An 18,536-nucleotide genomic window follows, 5' to 3' on the forward strand; every position below is an offset into this window, starting at 1 on the left:
ATGAGCTTGAAATGTGTTATTGGTTAATCACAAACCTGCTTTGGCCAAAACCCTGTTCTCAAGGTTCGGTGAACGTGACAGTGCAATAGCTCAGTTTAAATAATTGAAAGCAACTGAGGAGGCTGAGAGCTATGCAGCAAGGTACAATAGATTCTTCAGAATACTGTATGGTCTTTACGGTAGTAGAAAATAATTTCTTAAATGCAAACGACATGCAGAAACATCTATGAGACATTGTTCCCGTAAATGTATTTTCTTCTTGCAGAAGTGCTTATACTATTACTAATACACAGGGAAGAGACAAAACATTTTCTTATATTTTGAGTCTTAGTTTTAATTAACTCTTCTTGCCAAATCTTACTGTTTATTGGGTTTTACTCATAGCATTATTATCTAAATGACAGGCAGTCATGAAGAGTACTGAATTGGTTAAAAACCCTGTTTTTCCCCAAATTAAAAAGATGGGCTAGACTTACCAAAATGTGTAGGAAAAAGACAGTGACATGTCAGCCTTCCTCCCCTACAAGTCTGCTTTTGCAGTGTATTGTCTTCAGTGCCTTGTTGCTCTACCTGTCCCCATCCTCTTCATTCAGGAAGTGTTTGGCTAATTGATTCGTACAAGGGTGGATATATTGGCTGTTCCCTTTTGTGCTTGTGTACATAAAGATGATGAAAACGTGATTCTTCTGTGGAATGCTGTGCTGTTGCCAACTTGGCCTTTTCATTGGCGTCCTACAGTTTGCTCTCCGACTTCATCTCAATAGAAACTGTATTGACGAGATAGTCAAGATGATAAAAACTGTTGGGTATGGCTATTTGGTCTATGTATGAGTCTACATACTGTATTGGTAGACTTTTTATTCTGCTAGAGATACAAGAACGCCCTGATTTCGCACTTCAGATTATGTTTCTTAGATATATATGTCACATTCCCGCAAGGGCTGACATCTTTTTAGTAATTACAGCTGTTCTGTGTTCAATATTGGCATGGCATCATACCACGCAGGAGCTTTTAGGTACGTGTAATGTTTTTTGCCATTTCAGAAAAATGGCACATGCAGCAGTTATCAGTACTTGTGACAGAGTTCTTTGGCAACTGACTTTGGGTTAGCAGTTGCTGGTGTAGCAGTGTTTCTGAAGTCATTCTCTTCTTTTCAGCTGGGCCATAATCACATGGGTGTCCCATTTACTTCAAGACTAAGGCTAGTTTTGCATCAAGGCTAGATTAACTGAGACTAGGTTTCATTTTATTTTTTATTTGTGCTACCTTAGCACCTTGTAAAGGCCATTTTCCAACCCAGATTTAACTGTATTTTTGCTTTTCAACAACTGGAAAAACAATTTCAACAAGATGTTGAAAAAAAAAAACACTTGAAGGGTTGAATAGTGCTTCTTTGAAATGGTTGTAGGGAGGTATTGAGAGTAACTCTAGGTAATAACTACATGTTTAATTTTAGCAGCCAATTTTTTTGATATTTTACTCATGCCTTTTGCATCTTGACTATAATAACTTGCACTGAATGATGAAGATCTGCATTCCACGTTCATCATTACAACCATTCTACAAACCAGAACCATGCAGATGGTTCATGTATGCAATTTGCTTCACTGTACTGCAGAATATGTGGATGGCACTTTGAAGTCCAAACAGAAGAATCCTAATTTATGGTTGAAGGAAGAGATGAATGAATCACTTTAGCCACAATGTTTTGTGTAATAACTTGATTGACAAAGACATTTAAACACTTTGAACAAAAGGTCAATAGCTCTGAATGAATAGGATTATCAATTCAAAAATACAGTTTTATGCCACTACCTCATGTGTTGGAACAGATAAGGATAATATCTGTTTCTTTTGCTTTCTTCTTCAGACTCTGGCTTGTTTGGTGTCCCACTGTCAGTTTTACTGGAACAGGATCAGAAGAAGGTGCCGGGCACCAAGATCCCACTGATTTTTCAAAAGGTAAATAGGCACAAATAAGTCAACTTGTTCCATACCTGCAAATGACAATCAAATAACATTTGTCCTGAATTTATTTGCTCCCTGTAGCAAAGCTTTCTCTAGTCAAAGTTATTTTAACTTTATTTAAAAAACTTAAAAAAAACTTTATTTAAAAAAGCTTTATTTACTAATTTAGTAAATGTGATGTTTTGCGTGTTTGACTTAAATGAATTGAGCTTGCTTTTTGTTGCGATTGCTCTCCAATTTATGAGCATTGTGAATGATTACTGGTGTGTTCCAGGATACTTAGATCTTAGTACTAAATACTTAGATCTTCTCTGTTAAAGATGTAAAGAAGAGTATTTGTGAGAAAGTTAGTACTGTATCTCTAATTTTACTGTAATTATTTTGAATCAACATTTTAACAGGGGTAGTAGTTGGGATTTATTTTTGAAGCCTGAGTAGTTTTGGAAAAAAACTGCTTCAGTCTCTGAAGGAGGTCTGTAGACAATACAGTTTTCTTTTTTAATTAAATAGACAAACTCTTTAATTGTGTTCACAAAATGTGTGAGCCGAGAGCCATATTAAAGGTTTTATTCTACATCTACAACAACTCTAATCCATTTCTCAACTGTGTTTGTGTACCTACATGTAATATATGTTTGTACACACATATGAGTACATAAAGATTCCCATATATTAGAACTATCTATGAGTAATTTTTAATTGACATCTTCATTTATGCAGTTTGGTTTGTGTTTGACAGTTGATTTCCCAGATAGAAGAGACAACTCTGGAAACAGAAGGACTTCTTCGAATACCAGGAGTTGCAACAAGAGTAAAGGTAAAGCATTGCATGGATTCTCAGCACCTTCAAAAGCTTATCTGCACTCAGTGATTTTATTTAGTCATAAAAATATATTTTAATGCCAGGTTCTTATTAAAATCTTCAAAAACAGAAAGCAAAATCTCTTCAGAAAGAAAACTGGGTTATATTAGCCAGGAAGCTGATGGTTTGATCCAGTGTAGTTTTGGGGAGAGTTCAAGTTGGAAGCAGAGTCAAGGCTATGTTTCAAATTCAGTTGTGCCAAAATCTCATTAATTCTTGGCACAAGCTTTCCAGCCTCTTGCTTTTTCCCTGAACTAGCTTAATCATCTGAACAGTTCATACACAGTCTTTCAACCCCAGGAGAAAGCTTTTTTCTGGCATTGTGAGCCTGCTTTAATAGCTAGACTTAACCCGTGTTACAGGGCAAGGCAGCCAACATGCACTGAAGAACCCCTCAGATTTATTTTTATGAACAGCAATATAACTGCTCAGCTCTCTAAGCGCAATCTTGTTAGGCACGTCCGTTCACACTGACACTTTACAGAATGAGTGCCAATTACACACAGACTCTTCCCCAGCATTTGCCTTAATGCAGGAAACTAAATACACAGTATGACTCACGCCAAGAGTCAATGTGTTAAAAAGATGGTCTGCACTGGCTTTAAATGCTAAATAGAAAGGATAATTTAAGTGGATTCAGCTGTCTGAAGACATCTGCCAGCCTCCGTCATGTCAAACTTTGTCCAGCAGCTGGTTCGTTAGAAACAACTGAAAAGAAGGGAATATTACGGAAACTGGCTTTGTTTATTTACCAGTAACTATGAGGGTTTTTTTTTTTACAAGTTTCCTTCATTCTTTATTTTCCACTCTTCATCAGTTCTGCATACTGGAATGATTTTGGAATGGTTTTGTTTATTTGTTTATTCTTTGATCTTTATCAGTTTAATACAATTTCCCAGGCAGAGGATCATTAACTATTTGATTTTCATTATTTTTTTGCTTATTTATTTGCAGAATTTGCTTCTTTGAATTAAGTAATTCTTTTGTTAGTAAAGGTGTTACATTCTTTTACTTATTTAAATGGAAAACTTTATAGGAAAACAAAGAATTTGGCATACTGAAGGACCAATGCTCTCTCTAATTTTACTAAACTTTTTTTCTCCTGTACAAAAAAATATTCCTTCTTATGTATCTTCACAAAATGGTGCAGATATGAAGAAAAAAAAATCACTATCTTACTCTATAGATTTTAGAGTTCTAATTAAGAAAATATATTGCATATTTACAATACCCTGTAGTTGAATACATTTACTGTAAAACCTTAGAGTTGGTCCATTAGGATGCATAGTTAACATTTCTGCTCTTGCCTCTCTGATAAAACAATTCATTTTATCTAGTAGTTTAATTCTACATTAGCCATGGTGATTTAGTCTAAATGTGGGTGGAAGAGCTGGAGAGGCTCAGAGGGAAAATTTTCATCTTCATTTCTAAAGCTTGCTTTTGTTGATGGGAAGGAAATGATACCCACTTGACTTTAGACATCAGAGTTAGTATCTTAGCACCCTTGAACCTCCTATGTAATCCCTGGAGACAGAAGATCTTCCCTGAGGACAGTTGAGAACATCCAATTTTCACGTCAGTCTCAGCGTCCACATTTTCTTTGGAAATAGATCCATTTTCCATACAAAGTTAAATTCAGTGAGAACAGTATCTTAGAAATGTATCTAGTACTCTATCCAATGTGCCCTTCTTGTCCAGATAAATAATTAAGGCCGCATTCTTCCATAGCATTTTCCCTCACTTTGTCTCACATTCTTTGCAAAACAAGTAAGTGTCTTGTTCTTTGTCTGGAAGAACTTAGGCACTAAGAAGGAAGAGGCTTGCTGAGAGGTGCCTGCAGTGCCACTGGCCTCACTGGGACAGGGATTCCGAGGCCGATTCCTGCTCTGCCAGACTGGGAAACAAATGAAGTGCGTGCAGCGGGACTGATGCTTATGTGGGGACTCAACAGCTCAGTCATTGCGGTGTTCCCATGCTTAACATCTCTAGAAGCTCAGTTGTAGCACTGTCACGAGGGCAGGGTTTACAAGGTGTCATTGAGACTATCAGTGCTGTTTATTCTGCTTCTTAACAGCATATTTTGCAGTCCCCTTCCATGGAGAACTTGACATCCAGTACTAGACAAAGGTCTATGGATCCAAAGGCATGGAGTTCCCTACAGATGGCAAGACATCCAGCTATCCTGTCACCCTAATCTTTTCCCTTTACTTTAAAAAGAGAACCAGCCCCACCTTAATATATGTTTTGATAAGAAACTGCCTGTCAGTGTGCATAATTGCCATATTTATCTAAGAAGATGGTCATGCATACATTAAATCAGTACCCTTTGGTATGTAGTTTCAGGATAGTTGAGTATGACAGCCACATCTTAATGTTTCTGGGGAGGAGGAGAAGCCGTAACTCTTACATGAATGAATATGGTATCTGGTTCTTATATTCCATATGGCCCCGAGACAGGCCCATGGGATTTCTTCCTGTATAGTTTGGCAGTCTGCTGCCTATTACTACTTGTTTGCATTCGGTGCTTCTGATCTCCAATTTATCTTTTTGTAGCAAAAGATTGGCGGCAGCTGGAGTTAAGTAATATTTCAGATATTCCCTTTTTTTTCCCCTTCCAAAATAAGGAAAATATTGCCATGTGTATAATGTATAACTTACAGCAGACGAATGTTATCGGTGCTCACTGTGTCTACTACCTTTCAGAGTCTTTGCCAAGAACTGGAAGCAAAATTTTATGAAGGGACTTTCAACTGGGAAAATGTAAAGCAACATGATGCAGCAAGTCTTTTAAAACTCTTCATCCGTGAACTGCCTCAGCCACTCCTCACTGTGGAATATCTCAAAGCTTTCCAAGATGTACAGAGTGAGTAGTGTCCTTTCTGTCTCAGTTGCAAAGAAGTGATACCAGTGCCAAGAAGTGCTTCTTTGCCATAGCAGCATTTTCATTAATATTCTGTGAACAAATAGGACTTCTCATCAAAAAGATGGGTACATTTTTGCTAATGTACAAATACCATTTTTCATGAAACATCTACTTCAGTAGTTTACACACAAAATAAAAAAGCACACTCATTTTCTGATATGCTTCTAATAGTCTTTAGAACTATTATAGATGAGTTATAGGAAAATTATTTAAGATGGTATCAGTTTATAAACAATATTTGTTTCAAAAGAAAACAATAGCAAAGATACAATAGTTCTGCAGAAAATCCAACAAATGGTAGTTTATTCTGTTTAACGTAGTCATGGTGGATATTTTATCCATTTACAACAGGAAGAGTTAGACCAGAATTGTCAGAACTGCTGGTCATCCTTCATCCCTTGAGATCAGTAAGTTCCTGTGAAAATGTCCTCCTTGCCAACTGGTCACCAAGACAGTAAACATACTGGTTGTAATAGAAAGAAAGCAGCTTTGTGGAGTGCGGATCCACAGACGTTAACTCCCCAGCCAACACAGGAGTGTTGGTTTGAGACAAATCTATTCCTGTCTTTTTGTAGGCTGAATGATGGCTCATTTCTAAGGGTATTTTCAGGGAATTCCCATGGACAGACAGTCAATCTTTACTGTTGGCTGTTTCACTCTCCAGTCTGAGAGCTCTTTTCAAGGTCGCAGGCCATTCAGTTGGTGTGCATAGGAGCTGGAGCTTAAGCCGGTTACATAGTGGTGTTGATTTTGCAGCAATGAGCAGCAAATTAAAGCAGGCCAGAATGTTTTCAAGTGATGCTGGCAGCTAACAGCTCCTCAAGGTTGTTCCACTTAGCAGATACTGATTGGAGCCAGGATGGTTTCTGCTTGCCACTCCTGAGCTGTCTGAAGGCTTATGTGGTTTTACTTATCCAGAAAATACTTAGGTAACAGGATGCAACATACACGGAGCTAAAGGATATGATATAAAACAGACATAACACTTCATAGCCTACTATTGTTTAAATTGTCTGCCCATTGTGTGCATGCAGTAAGATTAGGTGTTAGAGGAAAAAGGGCCATCTTCGTGACAGTAAACAGGATTTTTCAAGAGTGTATTTAATTAGTGTGGTTAGACTTTAAATGACTTAATTTAAACAACTTTGTTAATTTAAATAATTTAAAGAACTAAAAGTAAAACGTTATTTAGGTAAACAGATGGAAAACCATGATTTAAGTAATGAATTTTAATTGTTTTGCAATTGTATTTTAACTTAATTTCCAAAGAAAAGGTTGGTTCTTATTGCTTTTTGAGCATTGTGGCATGGGGTTTTGGAACTAAATTTAATCCTCCCTTTTATTGTATGTCTTTCTAAGCACATAGGTACACTGTTGTCACTGCTTGTATGTTTTAAATGACTATATAATTTGCCACTAATTTATTCATATCCCGACTTTATTACTATGGTAGAAAGTAGTCAGCAAGCTGTTTTTTGTTTCATAGATGAACTTTTTTTGGGCTCTATCTCCCAAATAGCTTTGGAAGAAATATATTTGAAATAGCAGTTCAGTTGGAATCCCATTAGAATACACAAAAACAGCCCTGTTGAGCTTTGAAATAGTGTAATAAAACTATGTCAGGTGCAAGTACCCCTTCTTCCCCTGCGTTATGTATGGCTTGATTGTTAGGAATCTGCTGAGAAGACTTGCCAGAGCACTTTCCCTAAGGCATGACAGGAGGAAGTTTTTCACAATAAGAAACCAGAGAGAGCTGGGGCTTTCCACTGCTCCACACTGGCAGGACTTAGGAACTTTCCTAGGAGGCAGAGAAATTGAGGGATGCACTCATCCAGCATCTTGGCTGAATGACTCACCACCTAGCAGTTGGGTAGATGGCAGAACCAATGGCACTTTTCTTAAAGCTTGCCACGTTTAGTATGACATTTACTGCTGCAGATATGTGTTAAGCTTCTCTGCTATTGTCTTTATCCCCACTGGTTTGCCACTGCAGCTGCTGCTGCTCATGTTACTGGAGACCTGCCTTACTCAGCAACCTGTGGTATTCCTTCTGCGGGGGTGACCTGGGAGACGGTGCAACTGTTTAGGCAGTCAGACAAACCGTGACAGCAGTTTTGAATATACCCTGTTGTATGCTGGGGCACAGGATTAAAAAGGGAGGAACCATTAGCTGACTAGTTTTACTTCATAATGTTGCAAAATAAAGAATCACAAGGCATCTAAAAAGGACTGCCAGAAGATTGTTGAGTCATACAGCAACTGAATCATACGAGACCATTTGGAAATGACTATTAGAAAAGAAGGATCTGCCAGTCCTTTGTCATACTATCACAACAAGCCATATGTATGCGTTCAGCATTTTACAAGAGGTTTCCACTTTAAAATCATGCTGTTTGAAGAGGACAAATGACAATTTTAAAATACTGAGGTTTGTGTGCTTCACTGGCAGATCTTCCAACGAAGAAACAACAGCTGCAAGCTTTGAATCTTTTGGTTATCCTTCTTCCTGAAGCAAACAGAGACACTCTGAAGGTTAGAATTGCTAATGCTTTTTTCCTGCACTTTTGTCTGTTTCTGAACCCACCTTTACAAGCAATGTTGTCTTTTAGCATCCTTCTTTTTAGTTCAAAGTTAATGCTGGAATTAATGATTCTTTTTTTTAAAATTTATTTCTCAGAACTAAAAAAAAAATAAAAAATGACTTAGGACCCTAATTCCTCCCAAATGACTTTAAAAGTATGATTTGAAATTTTTCCAGATTGCAATAATCATCTCACAGTGAATGACTTCTTCTCTCACAAGTTTTTTTCCTTATTTTAGCAGCAGCAGTTATTATTTGCAATGAAAAAGAAAAAGTATTATAATACTATGGATGAACATTTGCTTTTATGAAATAGGTTTAGCTCTTTTGTTTCATTCTTCACTTTTGCCCGTGCTGTGCGTTTCAACCCAATAAGCAAGAAATTTACACTTCCTATTGATACTTGCAGTACATCACTCTTGGAAACATCCAACTTGGGCTTGTCCTTTTGTAGCAAAGCCAGCCATCTTTTTCAGAATATGCTTACTATTTTGCTACAATGAAAAATGAATTTGCAGGATTTGTATGGAATGCAGAGTATCTTCTACTATAGCCAAAAAAACCCTATTAGTTCTTATTGTTTAAACATAGCTTCCTTTTTGAGTTATTTACTGTGTAGAAGCACTCAGGAGGGTTCCTGGCTTGAGTTACAAATATCTGGAACAGAATTAATTGAAGACTGATGGTTTGTAACTGGCTGCCTCTCGTTCATAATGCAGTGTGGTTTACTCATGAGTTGTGTACCTTACAGAACTAGCTATTCCATGTTTCCATGACAGCTGGCATTATTGTGTTCACCTTCTATTTAAGAAAAGCCAATAGTAGTGTTTTCAAAAGTATCTGTGTGATGATACTTACGCACCTACATAAGAAGTGTCTTACTCTACAGAGCTTCAAAGTCACTTGAATATTTTTGAAAAATGTTATCCACAAAATTAACAAGAATTATTTACTTCATTACTTAAAGAAAACTTGCATTGCAGTCTTGTGAAGGAACATATCCACAGTTCTTATTCTAATTGCTTTAATGTAGTTTTATTAGGTATAAATAGATTTTTCCAAGAATATGTAGCATCATGTTTCACTCTAACTTTTTCTTGTGCAAAGTTGAGCTTTAAGTTCTGCTGTAATTTCAGGTACTGCTTGAATTCCTCCAAAGGGTAATTGATCATCGAGACAAAAATAAAATGACGCTAAACAATGTTGCAATGGTGATGGCCCCAAACCTTTTCACATTTCATGGGTTTGGCTCAAAGACTATCGAACAAAGCGAGTTTGTTATGGCAGCTGGAACAGCAAATGTCATGCGCTTTATGATTCAGCACCAAAAACTCCTCTGGACAGTAAGTGTATTCCTAAGGGGGGAAAAAATACATAAATTTCACAAACAAGGCATCTGAACAAAGAAGTAAAGTGAACTTATTTCCATGATTTAAAGAAAGATCAGCCCCATCCAGCTGGGGCCTTGCTCATAGGTAGCAAGGTAGGAGTGAAACAGAATCACATTTACATATTGTGTTGGAGTTAAGGTCTGACGGTCAGAGTTTTAGTATTTAGTATGTACCATAAGTGAACTCAAAAATAAGTCCTTGGGGAATCCTGGTATTTGGCCTATTGGTAGGCATTGTTACAAGGAATTTATTCTTTTCTGCTTAGAGATATTCATAGCACACATGGTGTTTTAGTCCATTTCTCTTTTGGGCCAGACTTGGTATTATATAAAACATGCTTTGATAAAAACATGAACTTGTGTCATGGTTCTCAAGCAAAGCTCTCACTTAGACAGACTGGAGAACTTCAAGCTTTGTTGTCCATCAGGAACTTTAAACAATCTTGACTTTTGCTGCAAATGTGGAATAGTTACTACTGCCATGGCACAGACAATGTAAAATGTGCTGAGTGATTTTTTTTTTTCTGAGGAGAGTAAAAACACTGTATAATTCCAACTCTCTTCCTCTGAGAGCTTACTGAATCGAATATAACATCACAAGTGTAGCATTTTTTTAAATTGTTTCAAAACTTCATATTATTTGAATCAGATTTCTACTGGAAATAGATATTTTTTTCCAGTTCTACTTAACAATCTGTAAATTTACAATGTTTGATAATTTATTTATTGAAGTGATGTATATATTCATACTTACTATCTATATTCATCTAGATTCCCAAGTTTCTTGTTAACCAAGTGAGAAAACAAAATGCAGAAAGCCAAAAGAAGGAGAAAAAAGACAAAGCTATGAAGAAACTGCTGAAAAAGATGGCTTATGACCGCGAAAAGCATGAGAAACAGGACAAAGTCCCTAACGATGTAAGGAAACATATATCTGAAATACTGTATTAATAAGATTACCATCTCTAGTGAAAAAGTGGCTATAGCTGAGAGGATATCTGCATTTATTTATCAGAGAGTTTCAATAAATAGCAGATTACCATATGGGTTTTATAGTTATGGGTTACCAGCATGACACATTTGGAAGGTTGGGCTGTTTATTTTTTCCCCCTATTTTTCAAAATATTTCTATTTTGAAAAATGATATCCCATAGATCGTTTCAATTTGGGCATCTGAAACAGTAGTAGGTTAGGTCAGTATTTGTAGAGAGAAAAAGTGTTGTGACACTTGTTATTGTACCAAGGTTTAGATGCATTGCTGTCTAATGGAACTCTGTGTGTTTACTTAAAAACAAAACAAAACACAATCTCTCTGCTAGGTTGCAGTATTTCATATTTAACAGTGTTTGGAAACTAAGCTAGTATTCAATTCTCATGCCTATAGGAGCTCCCACACCACTGAGCTCTGTCTCAATGAATTTAAGTATTCCTGGTAACGTGAAGCATGCTAGAGCGTGCACAGCTGCTCTCCCCTTCTCCCCTCCCTCTATCCCCCCAAAATAAAACCAACAAGCAAAACTAGACAAAACCATTACCAACAACAAAAGACAAAACAAATGTGAAAACTGATAAACTACTTCTTAATTAGCTATTGTCCAAGTGTCCAATCCCAACTTATCCCTGTGAACACAACCTTTAGTTCAGTAAGTAAGTGACTACTGCTAGACCCCTCAGTGATGTCAAGGCATGTAGCACTCTTCATAACTCTTAAAAAAGACAAAAAAAGTTCCTTGGCAATATAGTGTCATTATTCTCCTTTACTTCAGAAGTATTTTAATTGAGCTCCTCCTGCTGACTTTTCAAAAATGTCTCATGCATCTTGAAATTGCTTTTTATTTACAATTTTAATGAAGTTAATAATTACAATTGATAAACCTTATTAGACTATACAGAATAGCATCTAAATTATAATGCACTTGAAATATATTTTTCCAATATTTTAAATACATATACAGATAGCATCAAATATATGTGACCCCATAACATACTGAATACTTACTGGATTAAGGTGCTATGAAAGTACCGTTTTATGGGTTGAGGTCATATTGAAGATTCCGGTGAATTAGAGACATCTTGTGGTAGCTTGTAAAAATGCATTGGTCAGAATCTTTTTCTTATCAAGATGTGCATGTCAAACTCTTATTTAAAAAAAAAAAAAAAAAAGGTCATATTCTGCTAAAAGCACAGTTTGTTAACATCATATTAAGATAAAAAATAGAATACGGTGAATATATTATAATATCTGCCATATCTGCCTGGTTTGATCCTATAACTTTTTCTTTTTTCTTTTTTTTTTTTTGAATCTGCAAAAAGATGGATCCTTATTTGCAGCCAACATCTGCTAGAATCATATACCTACATCCTGTCTATACCTAAATGAGGTTCCTTTTGTATGCAGTATTTGAGACATCGTTAAATGTTCAAAATGAATTAATTCCTTGGGTGATACCTAGCCATACTTTCATATTTATTTGAATATATTTGAAGGAATCTATACACAGAATCTGCTATTATCTACAATTTTAAAATAAAGCCAATTAAATATTGACATTTGTTTTATACTGTTTAATAAAAAGAGGATTCTTTGAATACAAGTCAGTTGAATTAACATGGGCTGACACTTAAAGAAATGCTGCCATCCCCTGTTCAACATGGAAATAACAGCAAATACACTGAAATAGGCAAGTGCTTTTGCAATCCTCAGAGGATTTTTTATAATTCAGTGCTGTTGATTTTTGTAGTAAAATATGCCTTTTTAATCCACTAGAGAGCTAAGACTGGAATGTCATGTAATACTTACCCAAACTTCATCCCCAAACATAAATGTAAAGTTGCTTTTAAAGAATTTTCTTTAAGCCCTAGAAATCTCTGGGGATTCCCTGCAAAATTAAATGGTAGATTTTTTCTGAAATCCTTCATTCTTATACAAAGCATTCCATAACTTGGGTGCCTGCAAACAAGTACTCTTAAAATCATATTCCCAAATATGAAATGGCTTCATTGTAAATGACTTTTATACGTTTTTCCATATAGCTAAAATTAACTCAGTTCTTTAAGAAAACAAAACAAAACACACTTTTTTTTTTTTCAATTTTCAATTTGAATTGACTTAATTTGAAATTGAGGAGATTTAACTGTGCAGTTTGTGAACTGAACTCCACTATTAGTTGGCAAGTGAAGTACTTAAACTTGTGGTGAATCACCGCTCCGGAGAAAGCTGTTTGTAACTTTTAAAATTTAATCATCCTGCTTGCAGCTGAATAAAAACTAAGTGAAGGTTGCTGTTTTCTACCACATGCTATGGTACCGCATGTAGTTAAACATAGATAGCCAGAGCTTGTGTCACTTCCATAATGTTCAGACATATCACAGTATCAGCATTCTCAATGACAGTCAGCTCACTTGGTAATCTGCATAAAGGATAAAATTTCATCTTATCTCTGATGAGGCCTTTCACTCAATCACATTTCCCTTTTTAAGACAGAGGTTAAACAAAAATTACTGTGCAAGGGGAGCAGATTTGGGGCAAAATCTCTGTACAGCGCTAAGAGCAGTTAATGGGGCTCATGAAGGCTGATTGCTTTTCAGAGCACCTACACATACAGCTCTACGGCCCAGACTTGTGTTAGGGAGCAAGTCTTTATGTTGCTGTTGGTGTGCATAGTGCCCTAGGCCAGGCAAAGAAAGATGCTCTCAGGACTAGGTATTTAACTACTAGCATAGCCAGATTTATACCATCTGTCACTATATTCCTGTCACTATTGTTCCAAAATAGCAGTCGTGTTAGTGGCGCAATGCAATGCTACTGGACTTCTCTAATACACGTTAGAATAACCAATGAGTCCTATAGCCATTTTGTTTGTATAACATTTGAATTTTCATAGCATAAACTTATTGACCCTTGCTGAATTTGTTGTCCACTGTTCTTTCAGACTTTAGCAAGTTCATTTGGAATTCCAGATTTGTTCTACGTAACATTTGTGCCCCATTCCTGCTTGGTATCATTTGCACATTTCATAGGTATATGTTCTATTCCATCATCTGTGCAGTCACTTCATTCCTGTCTTTGTCTAGCCTGATGAATATCTAAGTGTGTGACGCAAAATGGACCACAAGAGACCCACCCCAGATCCTACAGCCAAGCACCTGTGGCTCTTTTGTGAAACATAGCTCAAGCTTTCCCCAAAAATGCTAACTTGAATGTTTTAAACTATGCTATGCAGAGAACATTCCTTCTGCAAGTCAGCTCCTAGGTGGTTGTGGTCACTTTGTCGCACCAACTTGCGTGATGAATGGGCTAGAGGATGCTCAGTATCTGTTCTTTCTATAGCTGGGCACCAGGAACATACAGTGCAGCTGAGCATGCGTTCTTCTGTAAAAGCAGGTAGTAAAAGTGGCAAAATGCATTCATTAGCTGAGCTAATAATGATTCTGTTTGAATAAACAAAGTAATTATTCTGTTTGATCTGTGACCGTAATGCTACAGCTCTCTAGATGTTTCTTGTTCCTTCTCTTACACACTCAAGGCAGGCGTTTTAAAATACTTACTATATGCCTGCTGTACAGAGAAAAAGACTTATCCAGCTGAAGTTTGAAAAGTCTCCATAAAATGAACTGAGACAAACTAACACAGAAATGTGTACTAAAATGAAAAAAAATTACTGTGCTGAATTTGATGAAAGACCAGTTTATTTAATAACCTTTGCATCCTTGAAAGTATCCTTTCCTTTTGCCAGGAAGTATGATCCCAACAGTTTGAAAAATGATAAAAGATGTTTAAACAGGAGTTAGCTTTCTAGTGAATAGCTACAGCCATTATTTTCATAGGTGGAGGCCTTAAAGATAGATACAAGGAATTGCTCTTTGAGATTAGTTGCAGCCTTATGAATCTTTGATTGCATGTTTATTATGAAATTCTCAGTTTGGTAATTCTTAATGATTTAGACATAAATAGTTATTATGTCTATTATTTTTAAAATTGATAATAAAAGGACCAGATATAGAAGGATTGTCTGGTTAAAATTACTTACCGTAGCACATCACCTGTGTATATTAATGAGCCTTTCTCAAGCTGTGTTGTGAAGCTGTGCATCTGATTCTGATCACATTTATACTTGTTCTCTATTAGTTTAGCTCAGATGGTTTCAGAGAAACTGTTCTAGATTCCTAGGTGCCCAGATTTGTTCATTGATTTTGGAAGAAGAAATGTTCAGCCTTAAAATTGCAGTAAACAGTGGGGAAAAAAAAAAGAAGAGAATGAACTGTCATAATCAACCTTGGCTACTGATAGTCTTACATTTCTTTTCCTATCAAAATGAATACATTCTGGTAAATGGTAATGTAATGCAGATAGAAAAATTACCTTAAGATTTTCAGGAACAGAAATTAGAACCTTATTCACAAATAAATTATGCCTTCTGTAACTTCAATTGCATGTACTGTAAGTTGAATAGAAAAAACATCCTTTGGAGTCCTCTTTCTCTGTAAGTAATATGATTGATATTCATCATCAGCTATTTTTGAGTTGAAATAAAATACAAATCCATTATGTAGTCAGACCTGCAGGTTGGCTAGCTGAATATATTCTGGAGAATAAAAAAATAGAGATAAAAAGCTGCTGTAGTGAATACCTGTTTTAAAAGGAAATTATACTTCCTGAAAAGGGGAATCATTTAAAGTAGAATGACCCATGAATACTTTGTGATTTTTTTTTCTTTTCCTCCATGAAGATCAATTTAAATGAAAAGGGAAAGGTTTCTTCTGGAAGTTTTCATAGGGGTGGTATGGAGGAGTTGCCTGGCATTCATGCCTACAGCAAATGTTTTCCATGTCAATCCCATGTGCTTCTTATCATACCCAAGAGTGTTCTTAATAGAGTGGTAATTGTTATTGTTATTCTTAACATCTTTGAAAAATAATTAAATACTACCGTTCTTTTGTTCTAAAGTTCTTCTTGCTGTTAAAAAGAGATTTGAAGTTCTGGTGTAATTTACTGAATTTCTGTGTAGTTCTCATATTTCTGCAGCGAAGTGCAGTAGACAGTAGTGGAGTGCACTTACAGAGCACTGTACTGTTACTTATTCCATACTGTATTTTGAGAAACTCATCAAAGCCAGCTGCTAGCAGCTTTGTTCCAACACCATTATTGCTTTACAGGCTGATGTTCCTCAGGGAGTGATACGGGTGCAAGCGCCTCATCTTTCGAAAGTTTCCATGGCAATACAGCTGACAGAAGAACTGAAAGCCAGTGATATAGTAGCCAGGTTTCTCAGCCAGAAAAGGTACAAACACGTTTTTATTTTCTTAACTTGTCAGGAAAAGTGGATTTTCATATTTTCTATCTAGAAAAAAGTTTTAAAACAGTTTGAATCCAAATGAGTTCATGAATCTTAGGGTCAAATTTATCCTGTTAGAATACACGCGTGAGGAATTAACCTAGTGTTTCTAATACCACTAAAGCTCATGAAGCCTTCAGGAATGCATGAGTGCTGTTAGTAGAAAATTAACTGCTATTTAGTCTGACGGGTCAGGAATACATTTGTAACTTTCTGGGAAGAAGGAAGGATCTCCAAGAAGGTAAGTCGAAGAAAGAAATGAGAAAAAGAGAAAGAAAGCATTTAATTAAAAATCCATTCATATATAACTGTATTATAGGCTTTGGAATATAACTATGTGAAAATGTTGCTTGTGCATTGATTTAGAAGGCAAGCTACATCTGAGTCATCCAAATCCTTTTAGAAAGGGAGAAGTTTTAATCAAGCTTTTACATCTACTTTATATATATATATATATATGGGCATAGTAAGAAATCAGAATAGACTTAAAAAAAAAATTAACACATCTGCATCATATATAACTATTCATGCTAAAGGAATAACATGATGCTCTGGTTGAGATCAAGAAGCCACTTTTTCCTAAATGCTGTTTACAGGGGTTTAAACTTTTGACAGAAAGTTATTTTCTGGCTGCACCATAGCATATATTATTACAGTTAAGCAGTGAGAAAAATAAAATCTCTTGATAATTTGGGGACTTTATTCTTCCACTCTCTGTTTTTTTACTGCTTTTAGTTGCAGCAAAATTATAAACAGCAAGAATGTGGTTTCCCCTACCCAACCACTTGGCTTTTTCAGAAATGTGAAGTGTGTAAGGGGAGTACTTATTTTTGCAGCAGCAGTGAAAGAAAAATTAGAGGGTAAATATCAGGCTGCTTGCTAATAACAATGGAATGCTTTTCGAAAATCCACAGTTTCTTCATGCCTATCTTGTTATACCTTTTCTGTAGTTTATTGCTCACTTGCAGGACTATTCATTTGCACTGGCATGCAAGAGTATTCTTGTTCACTTACTGTATCAGTAAATGAGCATAAACACAAAGGGTTTACAACTGGTCCACTGCTAATCTTAATTAGCATAACTTCTCCGAGACGTGTCTCAGTGGTTGGTGTACAAGCTCTTTTGCAATATAGTTAATCAGTGTTTTCTGTTCCTGACAGTGGAAATGTTCAAACACTCAAGAAAGAAGAGGTCTTTCTTTATGAAATAGGAGGAAATATTGGTAAGGATGGCTTCTGAACAACTTCTCTTGCTATAATAGGATTGCTTGGCGCTTTGTCCATGCACTTTCATTGAGTGATTGCATTTACTCACGTCCCTAATTCTCCCTGACACTGAGACAGAAAGTTAACCTTGGGGAGAAGGAAGCAGAAAAGGTGATATGATCATCATATTAGTAGTACATTATTATCTCTCCTAGAGGAAGACAGCTGCTGTTACAGGTGTTCCTGGTACGTATGTACAATGAAGAAGCATAAAAAGGTTGAATAGAAAGGTGCTTGAAGTTCATCTTCTTCATCTCTTTGTATTCAGGCATAATAAATGAACTTACAGCCCTTCATGCTTTGCATTAGAGTTTTGCTTGCAGGTTCCGACAGGGAAATAACCACTGAAACAGAAAAGTGACCTAATGATGAAAGACGGTTAGTCTATCCTGCTCTGTGTAACCATTGATTAAAGCAAACAGCAGATCAGCAAGGTTAAGTCCAAAGGATTATTTTGAATGCAGATCTAAAATTTTCTTTGATGAATGCAAAAGTACTTTTAAACTAGGAATCAGTTCCCAATCACAGTATTTTTCATATATTGAGAAAACAAACCAAAAAACTAGAAAACACTTCTGTACTGGACTTCTGTATTGTATTGAACATCTTACATTTGCTTTTTCCTTTTGAAGCATGGCCTTTTAAACTATTTGAAGCTTTAAAATTCCATGAGTACCCAGTACTTTTGTACTCTGCAATTTAAAATCCTGTATATAATTGCTGTTTTTAGCATTCTTCCCTTTTATCTATCCACTACTTTAAATCAATTTTTCTAAACTGAAAAATTCAAAATGTAAATTAAAAATAACACTTTCCTACTTTCCCTACGGAAGATATGTTTTAGGATTTTTACTAAGTCTGAAGGCAAAAAATAAGTTACTAAGATATGTGGATGCCAGATGAACGTATTATCTGTTCTTCTGCATATCCAGTATGTACACACATTTGCCATGCCTGTTAAAGCAGCTTGTGATCCCAGATGTACAACTGTTTTAAAGGAGGGGGACTGTCTTTTTTATTATATAGAGGTGTTACCATTTTAGAAAAAGTTTTTGCAACAGAACTCCTGTGAAACTGGAACAAGCTAGTATCACTTTAAACATGTGACGGAAACTATCTGTCTCTCTGGAGCAAATATGTGGCCAGTTGTAGATTTTTTTTTTTTAAAGGAGTAGGTTAGAAAGTTTAGATGCTTCCTTGGTTTGAATGA

The 18,536-nt window shown here is 36.0% G+C and overlaps 1 protein-coding gene across 4 annotated transcripts in view; it reads left to right on the forward strand.

The window, feature by feature from the left end:
- The window catches only part of ARHGAP18 (Rho GTPase activating protein 18), a 92,291-nt gene that overhangs the window by 69,993 nt on the left and 3,762 nt on the right, over positions 1-18,536 (forward strand). For all 4 annotated transcript variants that reach the window (XM_080586798.1, XM_080586797.1, XM_080586796.1 and 1 more), the window contains 8 exons: positions 1,872-1,963; positions 2,709-2,786; positions 5,535-5,694; positions 8,204-8,286; positions 9,472-9,678; positions 10,497-10,643; positions 15,882-16,006; positions 17,222-17,283. In XM_080586798.1, coding sequence (XP_080442924.1) covers positions 1,872-1,963; positions 2,709-2,786; positions 5,535-5,694; positions 8,204-8,286; positions 9,472-9,678; positions 10,497-10,643; positions 15,882-16,006; positions 17,222-17,283 — 954 coding nt within the window. The remainder of the gene's footprint in view (positions 1-1,871; positions 1,964-2,708; positions 2,787-5,534; positions 5,695-8,203; positions 8,287-9,471; positions 9,679-10,496; positions 10,644-15,881; positions 16,007-17,221; positions 17,284-18,536) is intronic.

Source organism: Anser brachyrhynchus, assembly GCF_964034855.1.
Source record: "Anser brachyrhynchus genome assembly, chromosome: 3".
Classification (NCBI taxonomy): domain Eukaryota; kingdom Metazoa; phylum Chordata; class Aves; order Anseriformes; family Anatidae; genus Anser; species Anser brachyrhynchus.